Source organism: Schistocerca gregaria, chromosome 10 (assembly GCF_023897955.1).
Source record: "Schistocerca gregaria isolate iqSchGreg1 chromosome 10, iqSchGreg1.2, whole genome shotgun sequence".
Taxonomy (NCBI): domain Eukaryota; kingdom Metazoa; phylum Arthropoda; class Insecta; order Orthoptera; family Acrididae; genus Schistocerca; species Schistocerca gregaria.
In genome coordinates this window covers 161,501,209-161,522,980 of record NC_064929.1, presented here as the reverse complement: position 1 = coordinate 161,522,980, position 21,772 = coordinate 161,501,209, and the positions used below count along the sequence as shown (strand labels likewise).

The 21,772-nt window shown below is 45.7% G+C and overlaps 1 protein-coding gene across 1 annotated transcript in view; it reads left to right on the top strand.

The window, feature by feature from the left end:
- LOC126293225 (uncharacterized) overlaps nt 1-21,772 on the top strand; it is a 99,723-nt gene that overhangs the window by 59,520 nt on the left and 18,431 nt on the right. Inside the window, exon 3 of the mRNA XM_049986346.1 lies at nt 16,725-16,856. Within this exon, the coding sequence (XP_049842303.1) occupies nt 16,725-16,856 (132 nt within the window). The remainder of the gene's footprint in view (nt 1-16,724; nt 16,857-21,772) is intronic.

Genomic DNA, 21,772 nt, shown 5'->3' with positions numbered 1-21,772 from the left:
ATTGTTTCATGATACGTTGTATCCATTAAGAAAAATTTAATCTGCTGAGCGAAAAAAAAGAAAAAAGAAATCCGTGTCTTATTGCTGTGGAGCATACTACATGCTTCACAGTCTGTTGTAATTTCAAAATACTGCAGAAGAAAATAGAATGGCATAACATCCATCAGACGTGTAATAGTTGAGATAAATATAAGATGCAGGAATCCATCCACAGTAGGAGAAAATTGTAGTCAGTGATAGGACGAAAATGCGTCGAATATATATATATATATATATATATATATATATATATATATATATATATATATATATATATATATATATATATATATATACAGCATAGCATATATATATATATATCTCGAACACACACACACACACACATACACACACACATACACACACAAAGAAACAAACCAAAATAAACGCACAAACACACAAAGAAAGTTATATTACCAAAAGTTGACGTTATACAAAAATTTATAAAAAAAACGAGATGGATATATTTGAAACAGAACAGTCATATAAGTACTTCCCGGTAGTCAACGAAAACGAGAGAATAATACTAGCAGACAGATTCAGAGCCGTGAAAATTCACATACCGAACATTGTATAAAAGTGTGTTAAGAAATAAAATATATTTTCCCTGAAATGAGGGCATTTATTGGAGGCGAAACAAAAACGAACATGGTAAGATGAAATATGTTTCTCACAGCGGACGAGAAACTATTTTTTGTGACACCACTAAGTTACACTATTTATCATTTTCATGATATCACACTGCATTGAGAGACCATCTGCTTTTCTTCCGCTAGTTCTATAGAACTCTTACATGTATTTCGGAATAAATTCCCGATTACAATACGAGAACAGCGAAAAATATGGAATAGTCTAGGTTTTAGAGAGACTAAAGAATCACACAAAATTTCTTTGTAAAAACTGAACCTGGAAAAATTATTGAGAAAATCACTTGCGACATTAATTCCAGTTACACGTGGCATAAATAAGGGTTCACTGTTTTTAGCCACTCGTTGAACGTGATGAGGAGTTAAAGGACCTACTTCGTAAGCTTAAAAAGCACCCTACAAACGTCGATCAATTTCAAATTTTGAAGGTAGCAGTGTAAGAGTCTTTCCTTTTCTAAGTAACGTAATAATACTTCTATGGGATTCGTACTAGGCTGCACGAACTGGTGATATTACTTGCGTCCACACCAGGACAGCACAAATGTCCGAAGGCATGCAGACATCGCGCGAGAGTGAACGATAATAATTAAAAAACGGCACGGAAGTAAAAAGTAGAACCTGTCAGAAACTCTTAGAAAAACAAGCCATATTTCTCCGACAGATATGTAAAAAAGTTCTTAGTAATAGATTTCATTGCGGCTTCTACGTATGTAAACTTAAAGAGTTGTATTTCAGAGCATAAACTGTGTTTATTTTACAACTGCCTACCTACATATCACAGAGGAAATTTAAAAATAACACACATCAGAGATGACACAGTGCCATACAGGCAGTCAATCTTTCCACGCACCACGGCTGAATATAATACTAATAAATCGCAATATATGGGAGGTAAAAAGTACCTCCTACCGCGTAACTTCACAGTGATTTGCAGCGTATACACATAGACGTATTGAGCGACTACTGCGAGTTTAAATTAATCCAAGAAGAGCTTGCACAGAGGCATATGTAGTGTTTTTGTTCGTTTCTCTCGCTCCATCGGACAATGGAGCTCAGTATTTGATTAAAAATAAAAGCGTTTAGAAAGCGAACCTTGCGTTCGGGATGAAGTAAAATGACATTTAAAATAATTTTGCAATGTGTAGACTATTTTCTGCGTCCCTGGTGTCAGGTTATGGCGTTGTAAAATACTCGCGTGAATGTGACGAATAAACCAGAAAGCAGTCAAACAAGACGTGTCCGAATTCAGCCACAACCTCTCGCATACTGGCTTATCGCATCCAAACTCGTACTTGCTGCATGCAACTTTGCTATGCGAATGACCCTACCCGTTCTCTCATTTTTGCCTCTTGTTAATATGAGGAACTTTTTCACTTTTCGTTAAACGGTGCGTACTTTTCGTGCCAGCAGTGCGTACGTTTCGTGCGCTGATGCCACTTAATTAGAAATCGACATCGCTTCGTTCCAAGCTGGCGGTTACTTAGCGTTTTTCTTCCTCCTTTGATTCCACTGATGACGTTCGAGATCTTCGTGGTTCTACTTGTAATTAGTTGTGAATTACTATTAACTTTGTCGTCACTGTGTGACTTGATTAACAGTCTTAACAGTATGACTAAACCACTGCCCGATAGACAATCTCAGCAGCAAGTTGCTTGTCTAACGCCTCTTCCCAGCGGCAACAAAAATTTGACTTTCAGAATTTCATATTATTATTGACGGAATTTAAAATTTTTTAATGCTGTTATAACCTACTCATTAGGAGGTATTATCTTGTGTTAAAGGTTGAACGCAATAAGCCAACTATTCACGTTAGAAACTGTGCATATATCTTGAAGCAGCGTAAATCACGGTGCGCAAATTACCCCGACTATATTCATCCATTATTTAAGAATGGGAGCACTTAGCGACTTCCGACAAACTGTACACATAATTTCAAGCCTTTACGAAACTTAATTCTTGCCGACATCCCCCACAAAATGATGAAAGACAAAACGTTTATCGCTTACTGCATTTTTCGCTGTTTATGCAGTAAATCCTTAGTCCCAGAAATGACGCTTTTCATTTGTCAATTCTTTACTACTAAGTCTATTCGCAACACATTGTACAGGCAGTACCACGTGTACCGCTGAATGTGCCAGCGAAATTAATTCACTGTACGATGCGTAGTTCAGGTGTTAATACTGGGTTACGAGAAAAACTTTTGCTCCAAATGGAGCGCAAATTCCTCATATTATTCTCTCGCGTATTTAATAATGCTGGCATATAGCGACTTCCAAAAAACTTCAAACTTAATTTCAAGCCTTTTGTAAACTTGTTGTAACTTACATGCCTCCGGTCAAATATCTGATACATTATCTCTTTTGTAAAGTGTTCAGGCATTTGAATGAGTTTTATACGAATATGTGGGTATTCGATTCTTTAAAGAGTCGGGGTGGGGAGTTAACAGATATTATCCAAAAAAAAAAAAAAAAAATCATTCGCCCCAAATAGAAGATTGGCTCTCACCACAGCGCTTTACTAAGAGTGATTATATTGGTAGGCAGTTATTGGGAGCAGGAGTGGGTTGAGGGGTGGGGGCTGTAATTTAACGTAGAATACGACCCAGGTACACCTACGTAACTTGATAGAGTATCACTTTTGCCGGCCGGCGCTTCTAGGCGCTACACTCTGGAACCGCGCGACCGCTGCGGTCGCAGGTTCGAATCCTGCCTCGGGCATGGGTGTTTGTGATGTCCTTAGGTTAGTTAGGTTTAAGTACTTCTAAGTTCTAGCGGACTGATGACCACAGCAGTTAAGTCCCACAGTGCTCAGAGCCATTTGAACCATTTTTTTACTATCAGTCTTAATAAAATATAAAACCAAATTGTCACGAACTGGTGGTTAACGCTTTCATTTGTTTGAGCGTGAGATAATCATTAATTCTTATGTCACTTCACATCCATAAATTTCGCCTCATCCCGCTGCAAGCTTCAACGACGTACCGTAAGACTTGCAAGAGAGACGTTTAGCTAGAAACTTAAGACACAAAATGATATGAGAATATTATATAAAACACAAAATTATACTGGGCAAGATACAGAAGATATGTGACTACTGCGTATATAACTTTGCCAGGAATATCCGGCGATAGACAAGGTTTTTTTCGCAGCAAAATGTGCTCTGATATGCGTGCCTCAGACTATGTTGTCACGTCGAAACTACACAGTGGCACAAACTCTATAGCGACTCCCAGATAACAGATGCAGACTTAAAACTGTTCGTACGGTGTCATAACATTGAGAAGAAAAGTTTTTTTTTTTTTTTCTTAACACGCAAACAGCTTTCGATAGTCTTAGAGCTATCTTCGTCAGAATGGTAAAAGTTACATCTACATAACTACTTTTAAATTTTCAGCAACAGTGCTATCATCAAAAGACTCTGTTTTGTTCCACGAGTCAAGAATATATCCCATAGTTGCAAGCGGCTGCACAAGTTAACTGTTAATTTGTGCCGCCGCGTGCAAGTATGATTGCATTACTCTGATAACTGTCTGTCTTTTTTACTATGACCTATATTCTTGACTCATGGAACAAAACCTAGTCCTATGACTATAGCACTGTTGCTGGAAATTTAGAAGCGGTTATTTAAATGTAACTTTTACTATTCTGATGAAGATAGTCTTAGAGCTATCGAAACCTGTTTACCGTGTTTGAAAAAAAAAATGAAAAAAAAGTTGCGTGCAGCCAGTTGGCTGACTGTTACATTTTATAAATTCGCATACAAGGTTGCTACGCGCACAGCTTTAAAAAATGTTTAAAATATCAAGAACTGTAACAATAATTTTTTAGGATACCTACGTGGCTGAGAGGTTAAACAACCACATGCTAAATCCCAAATGCACCCACAAAATTTCGCAAGTTGTTCAGTGATATTTTGTCAGCACTCTAGTACAAGGAACCTGCGGTCTCCGCGTTAGGGAGTAATAATGATTTTTTTCGATTTATCACCACAGGTACAGTTGTCTCAATCAAAATGCCTTCACAACAACTAAAAGTGCTGTAGTATCCAATCACGAGAACGTAACAACACAAAACTTACGAGTAATGCAACTAATAGCAAGTGCAAAAGCGCTGCGATGTGATTGCCGTCGATGCGGGAACACCTGAGCATAACTTTGTTTTGCTGCATTCAGTGAACCCATACATGAAGTGCATATCGCCCAACTTTTCGTCGGTACACTTATCCATATTACTTCTGTGTATCATTGTTAACGTGCAAATAACACTGCTGGAAAAACACACACCCGAGAGAGTAAAGCGCTAATCCCTGTTGTAGCAAGTACGACCACGATATTATTTCACTTGGTCTCCCATGCCCGTTACAGTAAACAAGTACACTGGTGATACGGAAAACACATCGCATTGTGAATGCTTTCAGGACAGCTGTACATATACTCTCTAGTGGTTTAGCGTGTCCTCGTGAAATATCACGCTAAAAACTCACTATAAGTTGAACAAAATGATCTCACTCCCATGTGGAAAAATACTGTGGTCGATTAGTTCCCGAGTGAATAGAAATGGTTTGTTTTCAGACGAGACACATGGCACTTACTATCCACATCTGCAGTGTTGCGCAGATATTTTCAGTGCATAACAAATACAAAAATAAATGAGGATGAGAAATGAAACGAAAGGCACTTACTCTGTAACGAGCCACTAGAGACTATGGGTCTCTAATGCCAAAATACCCAGGAAACCTGCAAAGTATTGTAAGTGCATTTGGGGTTCACCATGTACAAACTAATAAAGACAACGTAATCAAATGGCTCTGAGCACTATGGGACTCAACTGCTGTGGTTATCAGTCCCCTAGAACTTAGAACTACTTAAACCTAACTAACCTAAGGACATCACACACATCCATGCCCGAGGCAGGATTCGAACCTGCGACCGTAGCAGTCGCACGGTTCCGGACTGCGCGCCTAGAACCGCGAGACCACCGCGGCCGGCACAACGTAATCAGCAGCACAATGAATGTGTGAGAAATCTTATGTGACTTAGTTGCTACGGTCATCAGCCCCTAAGCTTACACACTACTTAACCTAAGGACAAACAGACACACCCATGCCCGAGGGAAGAACCTCCGCCGGGACCATCCACACGGTTCTTGACTGCAGCGCCTAAGACCGCTCGGCTAATCCCGCGCGGCAATCAGCGGTACATATTAATTATTTTGTAACGAGGCGATTCGCATAATTTGCACCATCATCAAGTTTCGGTTTTTCTGTTCAGCAGAACAGCGAGCACGCCAAATATCTGAAACCCTATGCGCCCACTTTGTATATTTTTCTGGTGAGTTCTGCATTTAAAGTTTACAGGTATCGTAAAATATATTTCGACATCGCAGCTTTCTCAGGGGGCAACACTGCTGAGACAAAATTCTAAAGCGGGGCTTCACAATGAAGCAAAGCCCCCGAAAAGCGTCGCGAACGAACAATTAGAGCTTGGATTTTTTTTTTCAGCCAATGCGCCACACGGAACTAACAGCATGAGAATATTAGGCCTATCTTAATTATTTTTAGATTGGAACCGTCTGTATGCAACCGAATAAAGGAAATACATGTTTTGCCATCTGCGTTTCTCGTTAGTTACGGCATCTTCAGTGGCTGTGTATGCTGATATTGGTCTACACGTGTTCTAGCTGTATTGCTGATGAAGCTATTGTTTTGTCTGCGGCACTAAAGTATATATATATAATATATATAAGTGTGTGTGTGTGCCCGCGCGCGCGCGCGCGTGCGTGCGTGCGCGTAGAACAACACTTTCAGCCCTAGTACAGCAAGAAAACAGAAGAAAAATATTAACGCACACAGCAACTGGTAATTTCTTCATATATTAAGTCGTGGGTGGCAAAACAAGTATTGCCTTCTATTCAGTTCCAAACAGATGGCCTAAACTAAAAACCCTTAATATAATTTTAAGAGCAAATGAGAATTGAGAGAACAACAGCATTAACGATACGCTCATTTTTCCTCCATCGATCGCTGTTTTTATTATCTGTCGTCCATTTTCAGATCTGCATAATATAAAAATAAACATAGAGTTAAAAATCCACTGCGATTTATTTTTACATTTAACAGCTCTGAACATGGACGACACTTCGCGAAGCCGGTCATTTTGCAACGATGAAAACTCCGGTTGACAGATTGGAAATAAATGTACTTTCTATAGCTGAGGATCGCGAAAAATTTCCGACCGACAAGTAGGTCCAGTTTTGATAAATATTGAAGATTTTACAATGTGAGAAATCGTGCAAAAAAAAAGTTGTTCACTGGCGGTGGGGGGGTTACATAAAAACATTTGTTGCAGGTTGTTTCCGTGATTGTACTTTCACACTATAAACTAATAAACACAACGTAATCAACCAGTGAGCATTAATTTCTCAATAAGGAGTAGTTTTGGAGACTCTGCTCCATCATCAACAAGTAGTTCTCCTGCATAGCTTAGAAACAGTGCTCTTAGGAAAATGATAATGCCCGCCTACTTAGCCAGTTTTCCGCAAGAGTTGTACACTGGAGTTTTACACTCTCTCTCTCTCTCACACACACACACACACACACACACAAACACCATTTTGTCGTCGTAAATTTCTCGGGAGCAATGCTGTCTAGCAGAAAACATCAAAACTATCAACTGAAGATGGAACAAGGCATCCGAAACGCGTCGTAACTGTACAACAAGTGGTTGTATACCTAGCATTAATTTAGTTACAGCCTGAAGGGTCACACCAAGCAGTTTGGGTCAGTAAGAGAAAATCTTGAGTAGTGAACGCGCAGACTCACCGTTGGCAAGTGGAGCAGGCTGCTGTGGATTCCGCGTCGTCGCCAGGCCGGGCTGTTCGTAATGAAGCCGTTGGTGGCCGGGTGTGACAGGCCGTGCAGCCCCCAGCCGCTACCTACCCCCTGTGCTGTCCGCCCCACCCCCGTGCACCCCGGGGGTCGCGAGGTGAAACTTGCCCGTTTCCTCCCGTCTCTGTCCTGACTCTGCCTCTGCAGTCAGCGGCAGCCAACCTCATTGTAAAATTATTGAGGGTATTTTAAATGCGTCTTTGCGACTACAAGGAGATGGGTGTTTTTGTCACGTCATTGGTCTGTCACATCAGTGGTCTGTAATGATTGCAATTTGATTGTGTTCGGAATCGAAAAATCCGGAGATTGTGTTCTGAATCGAAAAAGCCGGCCGGAGTGGCAGAGCGGTTGTAGGCGCTACAGTCGCAGTTTCGAATCCTGCCTCGGGCATGGATGTGTGTGATGTCCTTAGGTTAGTTATGTTTAAGTACTTCTAAGTTCTAGGCGACTGATGACCTCTGAAGTTAAGTCCCGTCGTGCTCAGAGCCATTTGAACTATTTTTTGAATCGAAATATAGTTTATTACAAAACACGTTGAGTTTTAAGGTTTCGAACCTCATTCGATAAAAATGAAACCCTTGCAGGATCATTTTGTTCTCTGTCTCACTGTCTCACTGTTAAAAACACTTTTTCTCAGAACCGGGTAGACGTATCGCGCTGAAATTTATGCCGCATACTGAGATTTATGGTACACTGGCGTTGTAAAACATTGAAACGTCTAAGTCAATTAAAAGAGCCGGTCGTGGTGGTCTCGCAGTTGTAGGCGCTCAGTCCGGAGCTGCGCGACTGCCACGGTCGCAGGTTCGAATCCTGCCTCGGGCATGGATGTGTGCTATGTCCTTAGGTTAGTTAGGTTTAAGTAGTTCTAAGTTCTAGGGGACTGATGACCTAAGATGTTAAGTCCCATAGTGCTCAGAGCCATTTGAACCATTTTTGAACCAATTAAAAGATACGGCCATTTGTGTTAAATGTTTTGATATTCGCTAACTCACTCATCAAGACCTATGTGGCACTTCCCATTGGCGTAGAATCATAACATGTGGCAAAAAGAAAGGCTTCACATGCAGCGGAACGAACAAAAGCCGAAAACTGTAAATCTGTATTTATATCACGTGGAAAATCAACTATTTGTCACTTGGTATCAGACTGTCTGTCCGTCGGTCTGTTCTGACCCGTTTTTCTCAGGAACGGAGACATGGTTCAAATGGCTCTGAGCTCTATGCTACTTAACATCTGAGGTCATCAGTCCCCTAGAACTTAGAACTAGTTAAACCTAACTAACCTGAGGACATCACACACATCCATGCCCGAGGCAGGATTCGAACCTGCGACCGTAGCAGCAGCGCGGTTCCGGACTGAAGTGCCTAGAACCCCTAGGGCCGCAGTGGCCAGCGTTGAAAAAATGTGCCTACTCAAAGTTACAAGAAGGTATCATGTAATTGCATATATATTTCATGAATTCTATCTCCTGCTAACTTGAGAAACGGTTGAAAGTACAATCGTTTAAGGTTTCAACTTGTGTATTTTAATACTGAAATTGAACAAACCTTTTATCGGCAATGTTACAGTTAACTTTTTTTACAATTAGCGTTTCCCTCCATTGTCGAATCAGTATCGTTCTGACGAAATTTTATCGATTAACTGGTTTCTCCTTACCAGTCGAAGCGTTTTCCTTCTTTCTTTCTTTTTTCTTGCACAATTGCGATAACTTTTCGAACCTTTTTTTATCCGTATAAATACTGTTGTTTGTCATTTTCGAGCCCACTTCGTATAAAAAACAAACGAAATGACAAGTTGAGCTGATGTGAGACATGCACTTCTTTCAGAATGTTCACCATTAACGAATCATGTTACGAATCGAAATCTGGTTGAAAGCAGTATTGTAATTGATGCTAATGCCCTCTGTGATACTATCCGAAATTAAGTGAACCCCTGTTCCGTCGGTAACTATTATAGTATAGTATTATTGCATTCGAGCGCTCGGATGCTCCTGACCACCATGCAGTCAATCACATTTTAACATTTATGGCACACATTATGCGAATGAACCTTAAAAACAGGGCCTATAGATTCTAGGCGCTTCAGTGTGGAACCGCGCTGATGCTACGGCCTCAGGTTCGTATCCTGCCTCGGGCATGGATGTGTCTGATGTCCTTAGGTTAGTTAGGTTTAAGTAGTTCTAAGTTCTAGGGGACTGTTGACCTCAGATGTTAAGTCCCGTAGTGCTCAGAGCCATTCGAACCAATTTTTTTTCAAGCAGGCTGTCTATGGAACATTTTAAGCCAATAGAAAAATTATGCTAATAAACTTTCTACACTGATTTCCCAACTTCGTTATGTTACTATATATTTATTTAATGTATAATAGAAATAAAGGAGTAGTGAGGGAGGTGAAAATCTAAATAGAAGTAGATGACGGCTTAGGAGGCGTGGTGTCGAGACAAATTTGAGTCGACAGGTGAAAACTAGAGAGATGGAGAATGAGGTGGAGGAAAAGAGTGAGGAGCAAGAAGTGAAATGAAATGATTTCGTCGTCGACGGGCCGCTAGGCACTAATGTCCCATCTGGTGACTTCTGTGTCATGGTTCTCCGACTTGTAGCTACCCCTCTTCGTGTATGTGCGTTGTTCATAGAGCACCAGGAAGAATTTACCATACCATACCATCCCAGCCTCAAAATTCCCCGGGTTTTAAGCCCAGTCTAAAATCTTTTGGCACAATTTCATTCTGGCTGTTCAAGCCATGGATCCCCAGCTGAGGAAACTAGCGCAGCACAGTTTCCTGAAGGCACCTCTTGAGTTATGGATGGCGTTCCATCCAAGATGAGATGCTGCATCCTCCCTACCAAGCTGGAACTTCACCGGCGACCTGGTCGTTGACGGGACATTGGATGCTACAGCCCTTTCTGGTGACTTCACTGCCAGGCCTGTCAGACCTATAGCAACTCCTCTTTGTAGACGTGCGTGGTTTGAAAAGCACCAGGCAGACTTTACTGTACTCCTCTGGCCACATAATTCCCCAGATTTAAACCCAATCGAGAATCTGTGGTACCACCTACTGAGATGTTCGCGGCATGGATGCTCAACCGATAAACCTCAGGCAACTGGCACGGCTCCACGTCCCTGTCTTACCTGCCGGTACCGTTTCTGGTCATTCCTCCGCCACGGCTGTCAGACTCATATTTAGCCTCTCCGCGTGTGATAGCCGGCGCCACACACGTGACGGGACAGGAACTCCGCTCCGGACGGCGCGCCAGTATTCGCGACACGCGGACCCCGGGACAAGCGGGCAGGCTGCGTTATTCATGCGCGCCAGCTGCGGCGCACATTAAACAAACATCGCGTCGCCGTCAGTCGCGTCTGCCCACGGCTTCCTCCGCCGAGCGGCCGTCCCTCCTACCTGCCGAGTAATTTCTTGTCAGCCGGTAAAAACTCAATCCCGCGCTCTTGCCCTGCGTTCGACGCGTCCGCCGGAGACAGGGCAGATTTATCCGAGCTCGATGTGGGTCGCCGCTGCCACACTGCCTTTCCACGGCGCGCTATCCGGGACAAGAAGTCAGAGGATACGACGATTTCAGAGTCAACATTCGACCTAGATCTTAGATCAGATTGTGTGTCTGCTTCAATCAACCGATGAACGACATGACATACATACATGCTGAAATCGAATTCTGAGATCTGCTGCTATCTCGTATTGAAATGAATTTACTGAAGACAAGAGAAATATTATGCCGCACCGGCACTCTAATCCGAATTTCTAGCTTTACGCGAGCGGTAGCCTTCGAGCAAGACTGCCCCGGAGCGTACGTCACGAAGGTATGCCTGCGCTCGCTTTCCCGCTGAGCTCAGCCTTTCTACACCTGTTAACTCATAACTAGGTTTGTGCATACAAATGGGAACTGAATCTCCTAATGTAATCCGCTAGTGTGGAGTCTTAACATTTATTAGTCCTGCAATGGTCGGAAGTCCATAGGCCTACTAATAATATGTTGCTGCTGTTCTGGGGTACAATAAAACTGAAATCATGTCAAAAGGATTATGAGTTGCATAACGCACCACGTCTTGTATGAAATGAGGACTCTTAAGCAGAAGAGACCAAATGCCACAATCAAACCGCTACACCATTTATATGGAGAACTGATCTTAAATCAAATTTTTTATGTTGTACTTTTAATCAGCAAGACTTCATAATCGCATATTCCAGTAGAAAATGCTGTTCTCGTTAGTAAGTACACGTCCAGTTGCAAGTTAACAGGTCTGAAGAGCTGAGCGAGGGAGCTATTTCAGGCCTACCTTGTAAAGTACGCACCGCGGCCTGTCTTTCTCGTGGGCATCGAGTGCGGCAAGTTGAGTAATGAAATGTAGCCGGCCGGAGTGGCCGTGCGGTTCCGGGCGCTACAGTCTGGAACCTAGCCACCGCTACGGTCGCAGGTTCGAGTCCTGCCTCGGGCATGGATGTGTGTGATGTCCATAGGTTAGTTAGGTTTAATTAGTTCTAAGTTCTAGGCGACTGATGACCTCAGAAGCTAGGTCGCATTGTGCTCCGAGCCATTTAAGCGAAATGAAATGTGATGATCGTGGTGTCAGACGGAAAGCGTGTTCGTATAGCCGAAGCGGTTGAGGCAACCGCTCGTGCAAAAGGGATAATTCGGGTTAGAGTGCCGATGCAGCATAATATTCATTTGTCGCCAAGGAATTCATTTCAGTGCCCAATAGTAGCCTATGTTACAATTTATTTCATCATGTGTAGGTGCGCCTGTGGGATCAAGAGCAGCGTCTGTTTTTTCAGACATGTCCGAAAGAACAGACACCGCACATATATCACATAAAAGATATACTCTAATAACACTGCTGGCCTCAGAAGACGTAAAAAAATGTCATATCACTTTACATTGTGGCTGTGCATGTTTCGGTCCCACAGCCATCATCAGGTGTGACATTTACATCTCTAGCCCTAGATAGCGGTAGAGTTAGTGATACTTAGTGATATCCAAATCTAGGATTTTTCGACTATTTTCGTTGACTAAATCTTATTGGGATGTCAGTCGAGTCGTGGAGTCGTCTTCTCGCAACGTTTCGACGAATTTCTTACTCGTCATCTTCAGGTGCCTGTACGTGAATTGGCCGGCCGTTGTTACCGAGCGGTTCTAGGCGCTTCAGTCCGGAACCGCGCTGTTGCTACGGTCGCAGGTTCGAATCCTGCCTGGGGCACGGGTGTGTGTGCTATCCTTAGGTTAGTTAGGTTTAAGTAGTTCTAGGTCTAGGGGGCTGATGACCTCAGATGTTATGTCCCATGGTGCTGAGAGCCATTCTTGCAAATACAAAATTATTGAATCATAAATTTTAACAAAAGTAACGTTATTAGTTGCAAATCACGTGAAGACATTTTTATATAGGGTGGTCTGAAGCAGTCTGAAAAGCTTCTAAGAGTGTTGCAGGGTAAATTGTGCTGAGAAATAATTGTTAAGAAAATGCAGTAACTGGTCAGCCCTTGGCTCGGTTTCCATCCTTACTACTGTCCCATGTCCTTTTTTTAAATTTTTATTTCAGTTCAACTAGACGAAAATCACGTTTGCGACTCATTAAAGTATACCGTGCATGGCAAAATGGTGTTTTCGAGAATCGGCGCTGAGGCGACTTTGTGGCACCACGGGCCATGGATGACAGGGCGGATGACGGTTGCGGAAGTGTGTAGGGGCGATTTAGCAACGGCCTGATTGGCTAATTACAATACGACTTAACTTGGGAGAGATGCAGGTATCGATTTTTTTTCCCTCAGCAATTATGTCTCATCACAGCCTACCCTATAACTCCATTACAAACCTTTCAGACTTTTTTCGCATTTCGAGTACAGAAAAAACACAGATTTGCAAGAAAGATAGGAAAGTTTCGTCTAGCGAGAATTGAACGATGAACCTTAGTGTCGCGACTAGAACGCTACGCATGGAGTTTCAGCGAAACTTTTGTAAATATTTAAGTACGTAAAAAAAAAGCACCCCGTCTTCAGGCCAAGAGTCGCCTACCGGGACCATCCGACCGCCGTGACAGTGGAGCATGCGGATAGGAGGGGCGTCAGCACACCGCTGTGCCGGTTGTTACGATGGTATTCTTGACCGAAGCCGCTACTAATCCGTCGAGGAGTTCCTCAATTGGCATCACGAGGCTGAGTGCACCCTGAAAAATGGCGACAGCGCATGGCAGCCTGGATGGTCACCCATCCGAGTGCCGACCACGCCCGACAGCGCTTAACTTCGGTCATCTCACAGGAACCGGTGTATCCACTGCGGCAAGGCCGTTGCAAATATATAAGTATGTACTATAAGAAAAGGTAGAGTATTTTTATAGATACCAGCGCTCGGAAATTTTCAAAGATTGACTTTTGTCGATCTGTTTTGTAGAGTGCATCGACTTGCATTTGGAAATTAATGCCATGCTGCTGTAAGAATAATGGTATTCTCTAGAGCCATCCACGTTGCCGATGCACTGCGCAGGCTGAAGCTCAGAACTGCTTCCAGTAAGGGCCAAGTGTGCAGCCGACTGGAGTCGCCGGCTTATATTGTGCGGTCTGTAGGCGCCGTGTTCGGTGTTCTTCTTGCCGTAGCCGAGACGTGCGTCACGCGAGGCGATCGCTCCATCGCTGTCACGCGAGAGACGTGCGGCGGGCATTACAGTCGGCAGAGGCCGTATATCGCGGCGACGTCTCGCTCCGTCATATCCCGGCGGCCGTGTTTCTCCTGTCTGGCGGGACGTCTCCATTGGACAGCCGCGCGCCGGGAGGGCGTGGCCACTTCCGTCCGTCGCGCATTCTCACAAACGCTGTCACGCAAAAAGCACAAACTTGCGTTCACCCCTCCTCACTCCGCAAGCCCAGCGTCCACCCCGTGTGGAAACTACGTCACGGCTAGTCGACAAACTGACGCCGTCTGGATTCGGTATGAGGTGCTCAGCTTACGAGACTGGTAATTAAACGGCTTCGATAACAATGTACACTCCTGGAAATTGAAATAAGAACACCGTGAATTCAATGTCCCAGGAAGGGGAAACTTTATTGACACATTCCTGGGGTCAGGTACATCACATGATCACACTGACAGAACCACAGGCACATAGACACAGGCAACAGAGCATGCACAATGTCGGCACTAGTACAGTGTATATCCACCTTTCGCAGCAATGCAGGCTGCTATTCTCCCATGGAGACGATCGTAGAGATGCTGGATGTAGTCCTGTGGAACGGCTTGCCATGCCATTTCCACCTGGCGCCTCAGTTGGACCAGCGTTCGTGCTGGACGTGCAGACCGCGTGAGACGACGCTTTATCCAGTCCCAAACATGCTCAATGGGGGACAGATCCGGAGATCTTGCTGGCCAGGGTAGTTGACTTACACCTTCTAGAGCACGTTGGGTGGCACGGATACATGCGGACGTGCATTGTCCTGTTGGAACAGCAAGTTCCCTTGCCGGTCTAGGAATGGTAGAACGATGGGTTCGATGACGGTTTGGATGTACCGTGCACTATTCAGTGTCCCCTCGACGATCACCAGAGGTGTACGGCCATTGTAGGAGATCGCTCCCCACACCATGATGCCGGGTGTTGGCCCTGTGTGCCTCGGTCGTATGCAGTCCTGATTGTGGCGCTCACCTGCACGGCGCCAAACACCCATACGACCATCATTGGCACCAAGGCAGAAGCGACTCTCATCGCTGAAGACGACACGTGTCCATTCGTCCCTCCATTCACGCCTGTCGCGACACCACTGGAGGCGGGCTGCACGATGTTGGGGCGTGAGCGGAAGACGGCCTAACGGTGTGCGGGACCGTAGCCCAGCTTCATGGAGACGGTTGCGAATGGTCCTCGCCGATACCCCAGGAGCAACAGTGTCCCTAATTTGCTGGGAAGTGGCGGTGCGGTCCCCTACGGCACTGCGTAGGATCCTACGGTCTTGGCGTGCGTCCGTGCGTCGCTGCGGTCCGGTCCCAGGTCGACGGGCACGTGCACCTTCCGCCGACCACTGGCGACAACATCGATGTACTGTGGAGACCTCACGCTCCACGTGTTGAGCAATTCGGCGGTACGTCCACCCGGCCTCCCGCATGCCCACTATACGCCCTCGCTCAAAGTCCGTCAACTGCACATACGGTTCACGTCCACGCTGTCGCGGCATGCTACCAGTGTTAAAGACTGCGATGGAGCTCCGTATGCCACGGCAAACTGGCTTACACTGACGGCAGCGGCGCACAAATGCTGCGCAGCTAGCGCCATTCGACGGCCAACACCGCGGTTCCTGGTGTGTCTGCTGTGCCGTGCGTGTGATCATTGCTTGTACAGCCCTCTCGCAGTGTCCGGAGCAAATATGGTGGGTCTGACACACCGTTGTCAATGTGTTCTTTTTTCCATTTCCAGGAGTGTATATGTGACCGATCGTTTCCTAGTCCTTGTCAGAGCGTCTACGTTTACATTTGCAAACTTTGGCGATGTGCATAGCGGATGAAGCTTGCCACTGCTCCACGTACATTAAGCCATGCAAAGTAGGCGAACACACCTAGTAGTACGGAACTGACTGTGAGATATGACTAGAGGTGGATCCGCCGGTATGAAAGTAGGTGAGGAGGATTACATTGTCAGTAGGACTGTTCGCTCAGAACAGCCTATTCACTTCGAACGTGGATTAGTAATTCCATGTCACGTGAGTAACACATCCACACGGATATGTAAAATGTTGGTGGAAGGGGAAGAAGAAGAGAAAGGGAAGGAACTAATGGTGTCAGCTGCATCGGGACTGGTTCAGATGGCTCTGAGCAATATGGGACTTACCATTTGAGAACTTAGAACTTCTGAAACCTAACTAACCTAAGGATATCACACACATCCATACCCGAGGCAGGATCCGAACCTGCGACCCTAGCAGCAATCAACGCCCTGTCTCTTTACCCTGACGCCTCCCCAACTTCTGTAGTTGGTCCAGCACTCTCTCCCTCACCCCTCTTCCTTATTCCCCCTTGCCGTTCCTCCCCCCCCCCCCCCCACACACACACAGCCGAAAGGACCATATCTTCACCAGAGACGTGTCTGCCCAATGAATATCTCGACGGCCATGTTTATTGTCAGACAGTCGCTGCCGCAGTGACTCACTGCGCGGTGGATATCTGTGTGCAGGTTACGGAGAGGTGACGATGACTTCTGAGACACACGAGAGCAAGAAGCTTCCCCAGCGGAAGGTTCGCCCTCTGTCGCCCTGGAGGACCGGTCACCCGCCCTCGGCAGACGCCGGATCGCCCTCTGACAAACGTAGTGGAAGGGCAGATACTGCTAGGAGGAAGTGTGTGGCGGTCTCGGGGCGATAAACGTCAGACGTGGCTACCGGCGAGATTCATGTAGCGGCGTCCAGTCCGAGGAAAACGAATTATCACCCTGCTCCCTTGACCTTCCATGCCAGCGACCATCGGCCACATACATATCGCAGACGTTAGCTCACACCCATCTTACCTTCATGTACAAGCTCTGTCACACTCCCTTTCACTCCCTCACACACACACACACACACACACACACACACACACACACACACACTTTTTCAGTCGACTGTGGAGAAGACTTTAGCAGACGAAGCCCTACACAGTGATGTTGTCGCATTCAGCGAGCGTATAACACAGTCCTTGTAATGGACTGTTCTTTACGCCAAAGGTTGGCACCAGTTTTAATATTTTTTTACAGAAATTTTTGAACATGTGTCATTTCAATATGACGATGTGTCAGTAACGGAAGGCTACCTGTTGCAGAGAAATCAATTACGACTGTGGACCTCTGATAGACAATCCATTAGAACACATTTCCTAAGATAGACAATCCATCAGAACACATTTCATAATGCTGGACGTGATTATTCCAGATAGATAAATTAACACGTATTGACTATAACAACCAGCAAGATCACGAATAAGCAAAGGAAAGAACAGAAGAATTGTTGCTAGACTAATAAACAAACATATATTCTGTAAGTTAGCACATAGAGCACAAGAGCCATGTGGAGCACCAAAGTGTGCTTGTATTTGTCTCAACATGTCAGGCACGGAAATGTAGGCAAAGGTGCATCGCAGTGGGTGTAAAGGGTACAACTGCGTATTTTTTACTAGTGGTACCTTATTATGTACACGCATTCGTGTGATGGTTGTGTTTTTTTTTGCGTCGAATGGTCTTCCCACAAATATATCGGGAACTTTACGGGCCGGCCGCTGTGGCCGAGCGGTTCTTGGCGCTTCAGTCCGGAACGGCGTGACTGCTACAGACGCAGGTTCGAACCTTGCCTTTAGCATGGATGTGTGTGATGTCCTTAGGTTAGTTAGAATTAGGTTTTTCTAAGTCTAGGGGACTGACGACCTCAGCTATTAAGTCCGATAGTGCATAGAGCCATTTGAACCATTTATGATAAAACCAATTTTTACTTCATTCCTAGATAATTCTCGTGACAATATGCGGGACACGTGTTGCGTGATCAGTGACAGCAACAGCAACCTCGTCAGTAGCTTCCTTCGCGATATGACGCCTTCGTCTTCTAGTTGGCACTCTTAAGTACACCTGTGTTTTCGAATTTCTAAATGGTTCAAATGGCTCTGAGCACTATGGGACGTAACTGCTGTCATCAGTCCCCTAGAACTTAGAACTGCTTAAACCTAAGCAATCTAAGGACATCACATACATCCATGCCCGAGGCAGGATTCGAACCTGCGACCGTAGCGGTCGCGCGGTTCCAGACTGTAGCGCCTAGAACCGCTCGGCCACTTCGGCCGGCTTCGAATTTCATTATCGTCTTTTTTAGACCATTTAGTGACATCAGGCCTCCACACAGTTCATTATGTCGGCGCTATTCTCTCAATGCAGCATTGTGATTGCTGCGGTTCACACAAAACAGTTTCATTAACATCTCACGGTATCTCCTCTCGATATCCATACTGTTCACTCACGTTATGCCATGTAAAATGTCAGTGAGGACATCCCACCGTCATACAGGCAGTGTAGACAGACAGATCTGCTCATGGTGGCCAAAAGTGGAAGTAATTTTTTTTCCACCGTAAATCGGTTTCGCATTAACGCATTAGCACATCTACTAAGTTACACTGTCATTCAACAATTACGGTCCACACGATCTCCGTGAGTATCTGGACTTTAGTTATAACCACCTGGTACTTAAATGGGAAGCAGCGGCTCCAGGTATGCTAGTCAGTTAATGACCGGAAGAATGGTATGCTGTCCCGACGGACCTCCACACCGGATCTACACTCGTGCTTGTAAATAAGGGTAATGCTGATACACGGTGAAACAACGCTCTTGTCGGCGGTTTGCGGGTTTAAATCACCTCGGGATATGGCCATGCGGTGCATTTGACCTGCGGTCGTCGCACGGTGGCGCTGGCAGCAGTCCACATACGCATATTGATGACGTTATGAGGGGTAGAATACTAGGGCGACTGGAGGCTCAGCAGGTCGTAGCACGGGCTCTCCGTGTGTCACAAAGTGTGATCTCAAGATTATGGCAACGATTCCATCAGACAGGAAACGTGTCCAGGCGCTACAGTACTGGATGTCCACAATGTACAACACCAAAAGCAGACCGATATCTCACTATCAGTTCCCACAGGCGGCCACGGTGTACTGCAGGTAGCCTTGCTAGGGACCTTACCGGAGCCAGTGGATCAGTTGTCTCCAGACACACAGTCTACAGACGACTTAACAGACATGGTTTTTTCGCCCGGAGACCTGCAAGGCGCATTACCCTGGCCCCTGGTCACAGGAGAGCCCGTAAAGCCTGGTGTCAAGTACACAGTACATCATCATTGGAACAGTACTCCCAGGTTATGTTCACGGAAGAGCCCAGGGATAGTCTGAACAGTGATTCCTGCCGGGTTTTCATCTGGCGTGAACCACGAACCAGTTACAACCCCTTAATGTACTTAAAAGGGACCTGTTTGGAGGTCGGGGTTTGACGGTGTGGGGTGGGATTATGATTGGTGCACGTACACCCCTGCATGTCTTTGACAGATGAACTGTAAGAGGTCAGGTATACCGGGACGTCATTTTGCACCAGTATGTCCTCCTTTTCAGGGGGCAGTGGGTCCCACCTTAGATGGATGATATGGCATGGTCCCACGGAGCTGCCATCGTGGAGGAGTACCATGAAACACAAGATATCAGGCGAATTGAGTGGCCTGCCTGTTCTCCAGACGTAAACCACATAGAGCACGTCTGGGATGCTCTCGGTCTAAGTATCGCTGCACGTCTTCAAACCCCTACGACACTTTAGGAGCTCCGACAGGCACTGGTGCAAGAATGGGAGGCTATACCCCAGCAGCTGCTCGAACACGTGATCCAGAGTATGCCAACCCGTTGTGCGGCTTGTGTACGTGTGCACGGTGATCATATCTCATATTGATGTCGGGGTACATGCGCAGGAAACAGTGGCGTTTTGTAGCACATGTGTTTCGGGACGGTTTTCTCAACTTACCACCAATACCGTAGACTTACATATCTGTGTCTTGTGTGATTTCCCTATGTGCCTATGCTATTAGCGCCAGTTTCGGCACCACATTCTGCAATTATCCTTAATTTATGAGCATGAGTGTAGGTGACGCCACTGGCAAAGGGTGACTCGGTGGTCGGTCGGAGCCGATTATCCCGTTTGTGGCCAGAATTATATAATAGAATTTTGTGTCACGAAGCAAAGTACGCGAAACATCCCAGTTCGGTCATCTAGGAACCTCAATCTCTTTGTTAGTATCGGGCACCGAGAATGTTTATGAAAATTCGGAGTGAACGGCTGGCTGGATTCCTGTGGAGCTCGGTATTAGCGTGGCGGCGACTATAGTGAGGGCAGGATACAGTGCGAGGGACCGCGAGGCTGGCGCCAGGGGTGCGGACACTGAAGTTCGCGCAGAATGTGGCCGATAAATGGCGCCGAATGACGAACGGTTCGCCACCGAGAGCGGCGCGCCGCTCGGAATGCAGGGTACGCCAGGCCTGCCGGCGCGGCCCTAGGGCGCCCCTGGCGGTCGTCGTCGGAACTGTAGCACCGCAGGATACAGTCGCTAACCGAAGCACACGGCCAAACACCACAGTGTCACGATCCTATGGCAACATATGATAAAAAGAGCCACACTTACTGCTCTGGGACCTGTCTTAGAGACGGCTTTTCTGACATCAGGGAGCAGTTGGTCTGCGTTTTGTTGTGGTCTTGAGTCCGAAGTTCATAGTCCTGCAGTATTTTAGAAAAGGCGACAAATTCGCTCCAGACTATCACTGACTTAAAAAAAGAAAAATATTTCATAAACGCGATTCCGGCTAATATGCAAAATACTTGTTTACTTTGAGCACACTTTCTAGTTCAAAATGGTTCAAATGGTTCTGAGCACTATGGTACTTAACAGCTGTGGTCATCAGTCCCCTAGAACTTAGAACTACTTAAACCTAACTAACATAAGGACATCACACACATCCATGCCCGAGGCAGGATTCGAACCTGCGACCGTAGCGGTTGCGCGGTTACAGACTGAAGCACCTAGAACCGCTCAGCCACACTGGCCGGCGAAGTCCATGTAAACCTGCTTAGAGTGCTCTATCTGTCTCAGGAGTTTCTCCCTTCTGCTCACAGGCCATTCATTATTCGCCCCATGGCTTGTGTGCTGTCGCTAATGCTGTGCTCAGCAGCACGCTCCTAATACGATCTGTCAGTCTGCAGGCGCTCTTCAGCGCCCTCAAAGCCTATCCTTGCAATATACAAAGCAAACTCTATTGCTGTTTTATAGCCGGCCGCTGTGGCCGAGCGGTTCTAGGCGCTTCTGTCGGGAACCGCGCTGCTGCTACGGTCGCAGGTTCGAATCCTGCCTCGGGCATGGATGTGTGTGATGTCCTTAGGTTAGTTAGGTTTAAGTAGTTCTAAGTCTATGGGACTGATGACCTCAGATGTTAAGTCCCATAGTGCTCAGAACCATTTGAACCACTTTTGCTGTTTTATGAACGTCGTGCCATGTGCAGTAGATATACGAGGGGCTTTCAATAAATAACGCAACACATTTTTCTCTTGGCAAAATTCGGTTGAAAAATGCCGAATTTGTTGTGGGACATTGCGTAATATTCCCATTTCAGCCGAAAGTTCCATGAAGTTCGGATATGTGGCTTCGCTATATGTAGGCTTCAAAATGGTGTCTGCATCGG